The sequence below is a fragment of the Balaenoptera musculus genome, chromosome 5 (genome assembly GCF_009873245.2).
Source record: "Balaenoptera musculus isolate JJ_BM4_2016_0621 chromosome 5, mBalMus1.pri.v3, whole genome shotgun sequence".
NCBI lineage: Eukaryota > Metazoa > Chordata > Mammalia > Artiodactyla > Balaenopteridae > Balaenoptera > Balaenoptera musculus.
In genome coordinates, this window is record NC_045789.1 from 83,518,076 (window position 1) to 83,534,862 (window position 16,787).

The following is a 16,787-nucleotide window of genomic DNA, read 5'->3' on the forward strand; positions in this document are numbered from 1 at the left end:
TGCTGGTATCTTCTAGTCCAATCATTCACATTGTTTAAGACTTTGCTTCTTATCCAAATCTCTGATTCGGTTTTTCTCATAGTTGAACTAAAATATGGACCTCTGAAAAAAAATCCCTTTGGACTCCAGAAAATATAATTGCTCACACAATAGATGGATAAATACTGATTTTCAAAATGAACATTTTATTCTATTAAATTCAGCTTCAACTGAGAATTATCACTGAAAACTATTTATGCTGAAAGATTACTTTGATATCATATTAATAAAACTCAAAACTTTAAAGATTTTCATAGAATACCTGAATCTCTAGAAACTTAGTGGATCACAAATTTCAGTTTAAGAAACACTATTCTAGTATATTCCAGCTGTACTGTAGGGTCTGGAAAAACATTCAAGTAAGTGTTTCTCTCCTAAAGGCAGGTTTTAAAATTATAAGTAAAATACCTACTTTTGTTGACCTGCTTTATGTCTATCTACTTTCTAAAATGTATCACTGTATTTTTACATATTTGAGATTTTAAAAAATATTTTAATCAAAGGATGCAGTCTCAGGGTAAAATATATTTGTTAAATCTAAATTGAGAATTTAAATGAAAAGTAGTGATTTTATTTTATATTTTACTGATTTAGGTACTGAAGTTTGGGTCTCACCATTAGATGATCATAAAGCCAAATGAATGCACATATCATTTTTCACTTCATTACAACTTGCAGCAGACTTTCTGATCATACTTCACCCTTAATTTCTTCTTTAGAGAAGGAGAGCTGCCAGGCAAAATCAATTTACAAAGATATCTTTGATTTAAGAATGAATGTGTCATTCTACGTAAAGTATTTTGAATTTTCAACCAAGAAAGGGAAAAAAATGGTAGGGAAACTTCAAGGCAAGCATCTTCAGAATTTCTATTTTTCACATCCGTAGATTTTAGGAGTACTGTTGTGAGATGGGGCAAACATTCCTTGCAATCTATTAACTTATATAAAAAGTATTTTCTTTCCTTTTCTAAGTCTCTGAGTTGGATTGGAGAAGAGAAGTTGCCTGTTTGAATAAATAACAATTTAATAAACAAGATAACCACTATAGTTAGGGTAATAATCTGACAAAGAAGAGTAAATGCAATAGTTTAAAAAAAAAAGACAGTAAATGATTGAAAAAATAGAAAAAGTAGAGAAAGTCCAACTAAAAAATATAAGTAAGGTAAAAATTCTAATTTTTGCTTCAAGTTTCTCTATATCTAACATGATATAAGTTTTTTTTTTTTTTAGTCTCTTTTTGTATTCATCATTACCTTAGATTAAAAACCAAATTTCCTTTACAGAGATACATTTTGACTTTGAATTAATTTTATCTGAAATGTAAAATTTCTCTAGATAACACCTGAAAAAAATCAATTTTTATATTACTGATGAGAAGTTCTTCCACTGTAGACTTAAGATTTCAAAGCCAGCTAGGTAAATGTCTCAGGAATTATTTTGATGAAACTGAAGAATCCAAGGTCTATTCCATTATAAGGCAAAGTAATAAACAGTTACGCCCAGTGCCCTCTAAATCAACAATTACTGCAGCATTATCTTCCTTATTCCATCTTCATTTAGCAGAGATCATACCATTTAAAATCAAACTGGTACATGCATCCATTCACTTCTCGTCCAATCAAAATTGAATTACCTGTCAACAGAGAAGTACACTGACAAGTGTGAAACCATTTGACCATGTTATATTTTAATCTGCAGAGACAAAAATGACAAGCAATTTATTTACATAAAACTGTACAAAAGCAAATTAAATTATGTAAAGTACTTCATAAATAGTTGGACTGGACTAGTGTTTAATACATTTTGCCATGTTTAGCATAGTTGCGTGCATAGTGACTCATAATAAACGATGATAAATTGTTCTCTGCTTCATTATCAACATCCAAGTAGCAGAACAATAGTAAATGATTAACATTACAAACGGATCGTACCACACTGAATGCAAGTGCTTTAAAATGTAGGAAAAATTGTCTGAAAGTAAACCCTAGGTAGCTGAAAAAATGATGCCTTCCTCCAGATGTTATATATACCTCTGCCCAGGTCACAACTAACAAGCTTTACAATACTCATGATCATCTTCACTCTTTTTTTTTTTTTTTTTTTTTTCCTTAAGGACACATAGTATATTTATTACTGATACAATATACCTAAAACTACTGAGATCTTCAGATTTCTCATGCCTGTTTAAGATAGCTCTTTGATTCTTGGCAGTTTCTTCTGGTCTCTGTGTTTTATTTTCCTATAAGACAGCTTCCTAGGGTAGCCTTTCAGCCAGACATCTTCATTACCATCTTAGTTTTTCTTCCCACAAAAATAATGCCTCCCTTGTTTTCTGAAACTCAGGCAGCAGGCCAGTCAGAAACCGTAATGATATCTGGAGGTTCAGAGTGAGCATTAGATTTTAGACTGAAGCTACAGACGTTTTAATACATATAAATTTATATAGTTACTCAATTTATAAATGTGTCCTAAGGTATAATGCATGCAAAATTCACTTGAGCTTCTTGTGTACAGAAAACAAATATGGTTTATATACTGTACAACCAAAATGAAACAGCAGTTAAAAGAAAAATAACAAAAAAAGAAAGAATAGAAATTGTAAATCAATATTTTACCTTGCAAAATGGACTGACTGCACCCCTGATAATCTCTGTGTTACTATTACAATAAATGTTTTAGCCTTCTAGACAGAATTAAGCAGCCCATATAAATTTTGCTTTATGAATGAATGATATTTAAGACTGTTCCACTATCTGAGTTTGTCAGAAGGCAAATTTTTAATATATTATTTATTATTTTCAGAAAATAAACATGGATAAATATACAAGATCAAAAAAGTTGCGAATAGCCCATTTCCCCTCATTGTCCAAACCCAACAACCGTTTTTTTACCCTAACAACAGGTATAAAAGGCACAGTTGCTTATTTTGCATTCACTCATTTATTAGTATTTTTTTGTTTCTTTTTATTGATTTTTTTCAAAAGCACTCTATATATGGAGTGGCACCAGATTTAACCTATTCAAAATAAAAGTCATACAAACACAAAATATATTTCTGTGTCATGCCAACTCATTATAATAATAAACATGTTATGATAGCTAATTCTACTAGAATTACTGCAAATACTTACAGTACACTGAATTTTATTCTTTCATACCCATTTTAGTTCTAAAGAGGCTCACAAGTTAAATGACAATGTCATGGCTGTCTTGAACGTGGTGCAGACATCATTGGGGAATGTGGATCCAATTAATCCAAAGATCCCATATGACCCGTATTAGCTTTATAGATAACAGAAGGGTTTTAAGATAGAGTGAAATGAGCTATCTAATGTTTCAAGTGTCTCATGAAAGAAAGAAAAAAATGCATTAAAAAGTTTGTTGCACACATGTTATGCAATTGAATATTTCCTTTGTAACGTGCAAGAAAAAATATGTATACATTTCATAAGTATATTTAGAAGTATTTTGTCTTAATAGGTACTTACAGATTATACAAGGCTGAACTGCTTTAATGCAGTTTCGTAACAAAGTACTAGAATTGCATCTTTCCATAATGTAAATAATAATCAAACATAAACACGTTCAATTATTGATATTTTAGTCCAATGTTTTTGTTTCTTCAATTACATATCTTCTTTCATCCTAACTATTACACATAAACTAACATCAAGATGAAAACTCCATTTAAGAAAGAGCATAAGGAAATGACCCCAAAAGAGTACCCCACCAAACAGAGAAGTGGTTTTCAAAGATGAGCATTTGATGACCTAAAGTGAATTAACAACCTATATTCCAGGCTGCTTCATGTTGTAGTCTGAGAAATATTGCAAAGCATGGAACTACCCAGAGCTACATAGTTTCTACAGTTCGCTACAGAGCCATCAAGGCTATGCCTTAACCAGGTTACAAACATTCAGTGTGAGACTGTTTGCTCTCTTCATCTGTTATCCCCTAGTCTGCCTCTGGATTGTCACTTGTTCTGAATGTCCCAGCTCAATTTCCAATTGTATTAAATTATCCTCTGTAGAGGAAGTGACTCAAAAGCTGCATATTCTGTTTCTTTATATTACACTGAAAAAAACTGCATATTTTCCAACTTTGAGATGTGTATACCATGAGACGTGTCACTGCCCAGAACTCATTTCTTTCTTGTTTACTCTGGATTGGTTTTAGGAGATATGTTAAATAACGTTCAAATCACATTAGTGAGTAAGTCTTTTAGGGTGTCACCTTGTTTCAAAGTTGTGAGTCTCAAAATGTGCCATATTGCACAGGATTGAAAATTAATGCACTTTTGTTAACATGGAAGAGTGCACTGAACACGTAAAAAATGCACTTGGTAATTTGAAATGTGGATAAAACCAGCAAGCATAACCTGACTCTACAATGATTATAGTGAAATTAAAGACTATATGCTGATGTACCTTTCTTTCCCTACCTACCCACAAATATGATTTTAAAAAGTAAAATCTTCCCTGATAATATTTTTGAAACTAAACTTTAACCTCAACTAATTGTCTATTTTAATACCAAAAATATGTCTCATTGGCTTTTCATTTTCTGAGCTTTCAAAGAAAATCCATTTTAAAAGAAAATGCATGCTTTCTGGGTATAGAGAAAATGTAGAATAAACTGGTGTTTGAGGGCTTCTGTGCGTGCCTGGGCTCAGTGACTTTTGTTACTTAATGGATTTCCACATCAAGACCAAATCTACTTCATGATTTCCCTGATCTGCCGTATGATCTTCTGCCTGTTAATGACACAATTGTTCCAGTTAGTTGATAATAGTGGTGCTGTTCTGAAAAATATATATATATATAATTTTTTACAAGTTATAACTAGTGTAATTGATACATGTGGTCAAGATTATGTATATACTAAGAATATTCAATACAGGTATGGGATTGAAGTTGACGCTCCTGACTTGAGAAAAACAACATATGCCAATTTGGGACTGCAATCTCCAACTGCATATTGTTTAGTTTTCAGCCTGTGTTAGAATATTAAAGTTGTGATCCTCCCCCAAATGCTGCTTCTAGAGTTCCCCTCTATAAGGACTGTACCTTTAGAAGGACTCTATCACTTTCGAGGGATTGCCTTCCACGTTGATTAATCATTTCTGATCACAGGTCTGAAATATATTTCACCTGATCTGCTTTCTTTTGACCAACCGGATGACATTCGAACTAAATCAAAGTGACTAAAATCATACTTCAGCTTAGGGATAATGAGAGTGTGTTGTGTTCTGCTAATCAGGCTTGTTACCATGAAAGAAACTTGCAACCATCTTTTTTGTTTGTTTGTTTGTTTTCTGGAGGGGGGTGGGGAAGAGAGAGAGCGAGTGTTGGGAATCAGTGAGGGGGTTAGACATGCAAGTAACAAGGATGGTTTCTACATTGTATATTACAATCAGGCTAAACAGTATCATTCACTAAAGGCCCGATCTGGAGGCAGAAGTGGCAGGCAAAGCTTTGTCTCTTTGGTAGCCCCCTCTTTTTGATTACAAGGTTTTGTTTTGTAAGGTTTTTCACCCCTTATTCTCCTTCTCATACATGAAAAGAACTTTGCTGTTGCTTCTTTATAGCCTACAGGTAAACTTCTCTTCTAGTGAGAGTATTGACAGGAGATGGCTTGTATTCCCCCGTTTTTGTAAGGGGAATATCCTCAGTGTTGGCTTCCTCATTTTTGCTGAAACTAGCTGCACTGAAGGTCTCATAGGATGAGGTCAACTTTTTGTTCAGGAGGTTTCTGTTGCGGTCGCCCATGATGGCGGCTTCGCCATTGGCCAGCTTTTCCTGGCTTCCTCGTTCATCAACAGGCATGAAAGTGGACAGTTTGGGCTGGCTCTTCTTCCTCTCCGGAGAAGTGCGGACGGGCATCCAGCAGGCGTCTGAGTGGCCATACTCATCACACTCACGGGTACACTTCCCAGTTAGGGCTACATCTGGAAGAGGTCTTGAATCTGAAATTCAAGGAGAAGGAGCCATTAAAGTTGGCCATTTCTCAATAGGCTTTCCTGACCTATATAAATTGGAGGGGAGATATATATATATATATATATTACATTTATATAATATATATATTACATATATATTTCCTTTACCATATTATTTCCCTTTTTTCAACACCCTGCTGTTCATCATCTCATAGAACAGTTTTTATTTCATATCCAATAAAGATAAGGTTTTGCAAAATCATCAAATATTATAGAAAGAGAGGAATGGACAGACTGATAAATTTAAGTGTGTAGAACAGACAGGTATATATGCATTTGTTACAGGACAGGTACATGTGCATAGTCTCAAGTAGAAATAAAGTACACATGTATATTTGTATGGGTATACATTTTTCCACATGCATAAGAAAAGTTATTGAATCCAAAAAGATAATTTTCTGTATTTATAAATTATCCCAGAAATCGTGTACCTTTGCCAATTGGATTCCTTCCTGCTTATACATTATTCATAGAATGCAAATATGCAAAACCTTATAGTAAAAATACATTATAAAACATCAGGGTGACTCAGAAGTAGAACCTAAATCGACAGCACATTATGTGGTTAAAAAGTAAAAAAAGCAAAGTACTAGTGGGTTTCAAGTGTGAGCACACTAGCAGTATCACCACCTACCCCACTCTAGCCCACATGCTCCTGCCCCCCCCCCACTGTTAATGACCTAATGTGTGCTGTAGGATAGTCCGTTGAGTGTTCACATAGAAATACATCTGCCAGTGTGTTTGCTGAATGGAAATATTATATGAAATGCAATGTATTGGGTAAATCGAGTCAAACTTCTACAATTTTGATGAAATGGCATGTATTCTTAATTAATGGTGTTGCCTAATGGAGTGGGAAATGTCTGTCTTCTATTTCTATAAAGCTAAGTTATATCATTATATGTGTCTGTCTTTGGAGAATAGTTATATATTTTCTTACTATTAAAAATATTTTTTTAACAAATTTTGTTTTTGTTTGGAAAAGAGAGTGACAGAGAGAAAAACCTGCTTCACCTCAACAGATTCTAAGAAAACTATCTTTAGGGTTTTATTTAATATATTTTACAGTTTCTTTTATTGCCAAAAAAAAAGAACATAATAGGACTAATATGACTATGCTCCAATTTATATCATTCGGTATCATTTTATTAAAAGGCTTGGGACTTAAAAGACTGACAAATTTAACCTCTGCAAATATATTCACAACAAATGAAATCAGTGAGATTTGCATATGCATCCTGGGTAGACTTGGTTTAAAATAGAATAGGGGGTTATTTAAATTATATCCAATATATTTAAACCCTCTGCTTTTGCCTCCACACAACATCCCCTGTAGTTTATAATGATATTCCTATTTGATTATCATTTGTATAAGGATATTTTTAGAATTTTTACCCTGCCAAAACTCCTAAATCAAGGCAGTCCAATACTGCATGTCATTTTTTTCCTACAGTGATGGGTGGATAACTGAAATATTGACATTTGTCAGCTCATTGATTTTTGAACCACTGTGACCTGAGACTTTTATTCTGTGTGCTCAGAGTTCAGCAAGGAAATCCCATTATTCTTCATAGGACATCTAGAATTACTTTTCTCTTTTCCAAAGGTAAACTGCAAAGATAATTATTTATTGTAGTTGCAAATGCTGCTATTTGACTTTTAAGTGAGGAGATCCTATTAATTTTATCATCAAAAGAAAAAGCATTTTCTATTTATTTTTTTGTGCTAAATTCCCTCTGTCTCTCAAACACAAATTTTAGATGCATTTAAAAAATCAAACTATTGACAAATTTTGTGAATGGTTTTTGTAATCTGGTCAGTTTAAATGAGCAAATTGAGTTCTTTGGGAATATTTCTTGTCTTGAGATAATTTGCTTATTTGAAGCTGACCTAAATTCTTTGAACAGACCAAAAAAAAAAAGAAACAAAGAAAACCTTATAAAAATGCAAAGTGTGAGATCAGATCTACTTTTTACTCTAAACATTCCTTTTTTTGTCACTGCTTAAATAAATTCAAGCTTTTCTTTTTTTCTTATGCCTACCAAGGACACAAGACAATAATCAGAAATTTAGCTACTGAAATAGGAAAAATCTCTATAAATGTGGTTGTCATTCCCTGCAGAACTGACCCAGAATAGTCTCCAATCATCTCTCTATATTTACTTAAGTCTCACGCAATGTGACAGTTTATTTACACAATGACTTACACAGGTTGCTGCTCTTTGGGGATTAATTTGTGTTTCCTGTTTGACATTCATAGCACCTTGTTTTTCGTTTGTTTGAGATGCATTTAGGGATAGCTCATAGAGCTACCTTAATACTCTAACACCTCTTCCTACCTGTTATACTTAACTTGTGCACCTTGAACTCCCTGCAGCTCATAAAAAAATTATATTCATTTAGATTGACTCAATTTCCAATCAACTAGGAGTGAGATACTCTTCAATTCATTCCCTCAGCCTTTACTTCATAGTCTGGGTTATAAGCATGACTTTTAATAAGGATCTCCTGTCATTTCCAAAGTCAAAGACTTGATTGGGGACCACAGTGGAAGCTGACAAGACTAATTGGTTGAGACATGTTGCAGTGTTTATCATCAAATTTAGAAAATAATCAAGAAAGGCTATAAGAGATTCATCACAAGCAATCAAAACTTCCAATCTTGATGACTCAAATGAATCCTCAAAAGAAATGCTAATGATTAACGAACACAATTTATATTATGATGCAATCTATTAAAGGAAGGCATGAGTGGAATAGTATTTTTCTGTGTTTCTGTATTTTCTTATTTTAATTATTCAAGTAGATATTATATATATATTTTTTAAAAGACAAAAGTTATATGGGGTCTTACAGAATCATCAAATGCACTTTTTTCTCTTTTTTATAAAAGATATACTCTTAAAATGTCCTATTTGTTGTGGGATTACAGAGGCAGATCTTCCATAAATAGTAATCCTTCTTAGCCTTTCAGTCTTCCACTGAAGAAGGTGTTTTGTGATATCTAAGAACATCATTTCACGCTTTAGTTTAGTACTCCTCCCTTTCATTTTGACCTGAGTGGAAATGGAAAATAGTTCATCAGAACTCTGTTTACTTGGTATTGAGTAAATCAATTAAAAAAGTAAAATGTTCTGTATCGAAATATAATGGTATTCTTTATCAGCATTTTCCATAACCAACTCAGTTCCTTACAGGTTCCCCCTTACACACGCACTCAGTCGTATCAAATCTTGAGAGGACCGGAAGTAGAAGTGGTATTCATTAGCTCTTGTTGTTGCTTTATCATCACTTGCAGAGTTCTCCATTTTTACCTAGTTATGCTATTTGCTAGAAACATTACATAACTTTAGAAAGCTAAAGTCCTTTCTTAGACATAAAGTTAATTTCCCTCTCGAAAGTAGATAGTTTTCAGCCATCATAATATCAAACAATGTATAACACATAAAATACTTCCCCACATTTCATCTCTTTTACTTATCACCTCAACCCAACAGCAAGGAGGATGGAAACAGTGAGGGGTCCAGACTACGGAAGAGCTGAGGCCAAAGAACAAGTGTTTTGACTTTCACTTGAGTGTTTCCCATAATACCATATTGCTTCTTCTTAAAATGTAACAGCAGAGTTATTTAGAGGTCAATTACTGCTACCAACAGCCATAAGAAAAAGCTAGAGTCCCCAAAGAAAGAGAAAAAATATATATCTGACGAGCACAGGAAATAGATGCCATGAAGACACAAATTTTACTACTTAATGAAAAAAAGAATAATTCAACCTTTTTAAAACTGTACATTTCCTAAAGTGGAGGTAATTATAACTAATTTAAGAAGTCAAGTTCTTTCTCTGAAAAGAAATGTATTTGCTCTTAAGAGGCAGGGAGATGAGTGGGTGGTGAGAAGATACTGCTGCAATGACCTCAGCAAGTAGCAACAGACAATGCGTAGCATCATTAGAAATAAAAAGGAAAGCCCAGATTTACGGAGGCATTTGATGTTTCTGGAAGCTGTCCTACACAATTCAGAAGCCTTTAGAGGTATCGTTATTCTAGGAGAGCACTGGAATTGTTAAGGCTCTTAAAGACAGCTCTGCACCAGTAAAGATTTTGATAGACTCAGTTACGCATTCTGCCAGAATCCTGGTCACCCATTCCTATTCCAGACCCTTGGCTTGGGGCTGAAGATATAAGGATATTTCCATTTCCTAAAAGAAGCATGAAAATGTTGCATTTAGTTTTTAAATATTTCCAAAGAGTTTTTCTTTGTTTTGTTTGCTTTAAGCTCAGATACTGAAAGCTATATGCATCAATTGCTTATTTGTTTAATATACAAATAATTCTCTGACCATATGAAATAAATGGATTGCTAATCAATGTGTAGACTCCGAGACAGTCATATTCTTCCTGTGCACTTAGCACATTCTTAACATTATTTGACAAAATTTTGCAAATAAAAAATTGTGCTATTCTCTTCTTTTGAGGAGAACAAAGCACACACAGGCACCTTTTCCCTTTTTGCTTTTTAAAGTACTTATTTTTCTCTTTATATGTCTTGACTTCCTGTTATCCAAAGATTTCTTTTTCTAGAGACACACCTAATTTTGGTGGAATTCGGTGGACTACAAACAAGTTTTACAAAAGGATGAAGAACAAAAAAAGGCAGATAAATCTGTTGATTTTCCAACAAATAATTTACATTACCTTTATTTTCTTTAGTCCAAATGAAAATATCTTTTTTATTCTAAGGATTCAATCAGGTGCTTTATTTTAAAAGAGCTGTCAGAAAATGATTTATTTTTTGCCTTATATAATAAATCTGAGAACAAATAATTACATAAACCTTTTACTGGAACCTTATTATTATAGGCAATAAAGTTTAGGTGTGAGGGGGTGAGATCCAAAAATTGCGTACTGAGTCAGACTTGGCTTTTTTATATAAATGACTTAAAGATCCCCGCCTTTTATCTATTTGGGGAATTTGGGAAAGTTAGAAAGGTAAGCACATAGATCACGGAGAAGGTAGAAATCACTGACTCGGATAAGCAGTAGGTGATCCTCCAAATATCCCAACACTTTCTGGAAGAAGGGGAAATTTATAGCTTTGCAAGTAAGTGTTATCCAGTGCTACTACAAGGAGGGTTAAGATTTCTACATTGTATTCTAATTTATCATGAAATCACTTGATTCAACTGAATTAGAAGAGAATAAGGATCACTTGTCCAACCAACCCTTACTTCACTCTCAACTATACCTCTCCTGAGTGCTTCTCTCAAGACAGAGTGGAACTTGTGAAAAGAACAGGAGATTGGGAGTCCCAGCAGCACTGAGTGCGATTCTGATCCCATTATGTATAAGCTGTGTGACTTTGGATATAATTTCTTTGAGCCTCAAGTTCCTCATATGTGAAGTAATAATACCTACTCCCCATGTATTATGGGGATAAATGAGTTCATGTATATAAAGTTTATATCATGGTGTCTGGTGCCTTGTAGATTTTAGGTAAATAGTAGGTCACAGCCCCTGGAGAGAATTAAAGAAGTATAGATTTTTTTTTTTTCCCTCTCTGCAGTCTTCCCTGAATGAATGGATGTTAAGGGAATAGGCTCCAGAACCAGGATCCCTGAACTCAAATCCTAACTTTGTCACTTAATAAGTATGTAACTTGAAACAAGTTACTTGATTCATTTAAATTTCCTCATCTTTATAAAGAGCATAAGAATGAATTAACTTCTTAGGATGATTGTGAGGATTTAATGTGTTAATAAAGGTAAAGTATTTGTAATAATTCTTGACACACAGTGGGCCCTCAGTAAATATTAGAAACTTCAGGTGCACAATCCCTTATCTGCACTTCAGTCCTCAAAATAGCTTTGAAAATCAAAAGCTTTTTTTTTTTTTTCCATAAATTTACAACAAACCTGACTTTCAGTACAAGGTTATTTTTCACCTTTATTTATCTCACATAGTGTGAATATTTATATGTTTTCCGGGAGAAACAGTGTTTAATTAAGGACACTGTCTCAGACTCTTTGATCTTCAAAATAATATACATGCATGATATTACCTTTTCTAATATATGAAAGATTCTAATTTTTAAGATTTATTTGTTTCCAAGGGTTTCAGATAACTTACTGTGGACCTAGTAACAATCATCAGTCAAAAGGGCATGTATTTGGAGTTTCTTTTCCAGTCGTACTCATGGATTTATGCTGATAGAGTCTGCAGTATGCCAGAGCTACCACCTACTTAGGAAAATACAGTGGTCACTGGTTACTCTATATCAGATGTTCCCCTTAACACTTCTTTATTAAGACTTTGCCGGTGAAGATTTATTCAGACTGTGTCATTATAGTTGCTCAAAACTGAAGGGCAAATGCTCTATTAGTTGCAGTTATCTTTACAACGTAAACAGATCAACCTCACAATTAATCGTTTTCATTTGAAAGAGACTTGCCCCTAAGATGTTGGGTTGCTATCTTGCTTTGCCTGCATGGGCCACAACATAAAAAAAAAGAGCTCCATTTTAATGACACGTTAAAAATTAGCAATAAGCTAAGACTAAGAGGTTGAAAATCAAGAAAAGACAACAAAAAGCAGGGTGCACCTCACATGCGGTACACCCTTCAGAGATCAAAAATAATGAGACGTAAAAGCCATCTAGCATCCAAACTATGCAGACTTCATGATGTATGTACGTGCTTGTTTTAAGTTGCAAAATAAGGCCAGACGTTCCTCTCATCTTCCTATACACAGCCCTTTGGAGTGTGACATCACTGCCCCTACTGTCGAGATTCTATTTCCACAGCCCTTGGAGCTGGGCTAGCTTTGACAACTAGAGTGATACTGTGCAATTTCCAGGAGAGGTCTCAAGAGTCCTAGCAGCTTCTGCTTTTGCCCTTGGAAGACTGCCATCTCCATTCTGACAGAGAGCGTGATCTAGCCTCTTTGAAGATGAAACACTTTTTGAGAGATAGACTAAGTTACCTCAGCTGGCCCAGCGGCGCCTACCCCCAGCGAAGCCCCCAAGTGAATGCCGCCACATGAGTGATCCAGGCAAAACTTGCGGAAGAAGCAATAGTCAATCCACAGAAGTATAAAAGTAATCAGTCTTTGTTGTTTGAAGCTCATAAGTTATGCTTGTTTGTTTGATTTTGTCTCTTTAGGGGGTGGGGAGAGTTCCTTGATGCAGCAATAAGTCACTGAGATCATGACCATGGACATACTATATTATCTGCAGTAAAACAAAAAACAGCCTGAGATGTGGCAACAATGTATTCTACTTCTTTTATGTCTTCTTATCATGGGCAACAAACTGACCAATATTATGGAAAGCATAAACATTTTCAGGGCTGTAAGCACATTTAATTAGTAGTTCAAGCAGAGGACTCCCATAGAAAGCTCTGGAAATTTTGGTCCTGTAATTACAGGATTTCACTGCATTTTTCACCTAAGAGTGCTCTAGTTCGGGCTGACATGCCAAGACAATATTAAAATGTTAAAACCTGTTTGAAAGCGTCAGCAACTTTTCTCTGTACCTTAGGCTAAACTCAGTTAAACAGCAATTGAATGTATCTCAAGAAGCATTTACTGCCCTGAGGCTTAGACCACTGTCATTCTGAATGTGGTATTAGCATATACAGTGGAGACTGCAAGCCAAGTCTCAAGCAGTCCTGCTGAATCAACTCAAACATGATTCTGCTGGTTGGCACATGAAAACTGCACTACAGCAGAAAAATGTATAGTGGCTGCTGGAGAGTGATCTATTTATGCACATCAGAGATGGGGCTTCACTTTGATTTCCCTATTCACGAATGCAAAATTAGAGGTGGTGGAGGTTAAGGGAGTATTAAGGGAGGAGAGTGAAAGGAGAGGACTTAAGTGCTGGAAATGAGAAGATACTCCAAAATTGATCAGAAGAGTTTATAAAACCCAGAATGACATTGGGGACACTTATTACACAAGTTAGCAGCTGATCATCCCACTGAAAATAGACCAAATTCTGGTTGTGTGGGCCATTCATGTTTATTTTTCCACTGCAATAATCAAAGCTTTCTGATTTTTCTTCTGGTCTCTTGGGTTTCCTTAAATTAGAAATTATTTGCTTTGGGTGTCATAGACTAATAATCTGATGAAAAGTGGAAGTATTGCCTCCCTCCATAAAGCATGTGCCCATAAAATCTGCATAAAATTTCAGTGGGGTTCAAGATACCAGAGTAAGGGTTTCAGCATCCTGGTGGATGGAAGAAAGAAGGGTGCATTTTTATACTGATACCTTTTTTCATTTGAGTTTAAATCAGTGGTTAAGAAATATTTAACAAATCAACATTCATCCTTGAAATATAGAAATTTACATGTGGTAAATAAATTGCCATTCAAACAGTGACAGAATGATTTAAAATAAACAAACAAAAAAACAAATTCTGAAACACGTATTTAGAAGTAAGGAAAATAATTTAGATTTGATTATGTTAATATTGTAGGTAGGTCATTTAAATGCCTAAATCTAAAAACCCCCAATAAGTTATAAGGCTTTGTATTAATAGCAGATTCATACTTGTGGGTGGATTTTACTGATTGCTGATCACTAACTTGAAATGTATTTTCTTTCCTAGAATCTACATCCAACATTTGCACCGGTGTCTTGAATTGCCAGCAGCTGGATCTTCACTAACCATGAGAAGGGAGGTGAATAGGTGAATTCTTATCATTAAGGAACTTTATACAAAACAATAATGACACAGATGAGTTTCTTTTTAATTAATAAAATGTGTTAGCCACTGTACATTGGTTTTACATACAGTAAAGTGTGAAGTGAGTGCTTCTAAAAGAGTTGCAAATATCAGTTTAGAGTCACTTTCCAGTAATGATCTCAAATCTTCAATGTTTTCAATACTGGCTATAAAATTGTAAAATATATATCCTCAATAAATATTAACATTGTCTTTAGGAATGGATATTTATTCTAAAGTAATACATAAAGGCTCTATTAACTGTAAGAATGTTATCTTTGGATTGTAGTCTTGAAGGCAGTGCCCATTTTATCTTTGCTTCTCCATATAACATATAATTCTATACAAATAAAAAAGCTGAAAAAAAGGAAACTGAAAAAATCAATTAAAGTATATTTTCTCAAACCTTCTTTCCTCCCATATAAACCATGATAAAGCATTTTTTAATTGAAGTACAGTTGATTTACAATATTGTGCTAGTTTCAAGTGTATAGCAAAGTGATTCAGTTATACATATATATATTTGAATTATTTTACAGTATAGCTTATTACAAGATATTGAATATGGTTCCCTGTGCTATACAGTAAACACTTATGGTTTATCTATTTTATATGTAGTGGTGTATATTTGTTAATCCCATACTCCTAACTTATCCCTTCCACTTTCCTCTTGGGGAACCATAAGTTTGTTTTCTATGTCTGTGAGTCTGTTTCTTTTTTGTATATAGATTTATTTGTATTATTTTTTAGATTCCACATGTAAGTGATATCATATAATATTTGTCTTTCTCCATCTGACTTACTTCACTCAGTAAGTGGTGAATTAATGCTGATGGAATCTAGGTCCATCCATGTTGCTGCAAAAGTCAATAGTTCATTCTTTTTTATAGCTGAATAATATTCCATTGTGTGTGTATATATGTATATGTGTGTGTGTGTGTGTGTGTGTGTATATCTCACATCTTCTTTATCCATTCCTCAGTCGATGGACATTTAGGTTGCTTCCATGTCTTGGCTATTGTAAATAGTGCTGCTGTGAATATTGGCATGCATGTATCTTTTTGAATTAGAATTTTCCTCTTTTCCAGATACACGCTTAGGAGTGGGATTACTGGATCATATGGTAGTTCTATTTTTAGTTTTTTAAGGAACTGCCATACTGTTTTCCATAGCGGCTGCACCAATTTACATTCCCACCAACAGTGTAGGAGGGTTCCCTCATGATAAAGCATTTTTTAAAGTGAGAAGTTACGAAATAGGTTGTATGATAAGTAGCTGGTATTAAATATCTAAACATTTAATGTGAACATGTTAAATATTGAAACAAATTAATTTAGTATTTGGGAATGTTTTAAAAAGAAAGAGAATCACTACAGTGGCCATAATGTGCTATAAATTTTTTCTATGTATTTTTTCAATGCATTATTTTGTGTGAAAGTCTAAAATAGACTATGTTAAAGCTCAAATCATGTATGAAATAGAACTGTAACATAATATGATTATTTTTTGCACAGAGGAAAATCATAGCAATTTAGATTTACTAAAGATATTACTTTATTAATTTTTTCTAAATGTGGCAAAATCACAACACCTGTTCATTTTCTCCTTCAATGTAGTGATCCTGAGAAACTATACAATTATTCTAATGATATGGACATTTTAAAAACACAGTCTCAAACTATTTGCATGGGAGTAACTATTGAAATATTTATCATACAGAAAGCTTACCTGGTTGAAAATACTCCTGTAACAAGAAGCTGTGTTGTAACAGAATTCTATTAGTTATTGTGATTCGGGAGAAAGACAGAGTTCCTCCTTTGTGTTCCTTCCTGAGGAAGGTTTCACAAAAACCCTGAGTTCTGAAGTACTTTTGAGAGATGAGGCTCTGAAAGCTTTTTAGTAGGAGCTGAAACAATATTTATGGGGAGAGTTTAAAAACTGTTGGAATGCTGGCTCATTACTCTGGTCAATAAGTTGATCAGTTAAACTAAAATTGACAACCACAATTAGGACCAAAAGAGTGTTG

The 16,787-nt window shown here is 34.0% G+C and overlaps 1 protein-coding gene across 3 annotated transcripts in view; it reads right to left on the reverse strand.

Moving 5' to 3' along the window:
• Positions 1-2,123: 2,123 nt before the first annotated feature.
• PCDH7 (protocadherin 7) overlaps positions 2,124-16,787 on the reverse strand; it is a 405,431-nt gene continuing 390,767 nt past the window's right edge. For 2 of the 3 annotated variants that reach the window (XM_036852867.1, XM_036852866.1), the window contains exon 3: positions 2,124-6,004. In XM_036852867.1, coding sequence (XP_036708762.1) covers positions 5,628-6,004 — 377 coding nt within the window. In that variant the 3' untranslated portion in view covers positions 2,124-5,627. The remainder of the gene's footprint in view (positions 6,005-16,787) is intronic. The other variant, XM_036852868.1, reaches the window with a different exon arrangement.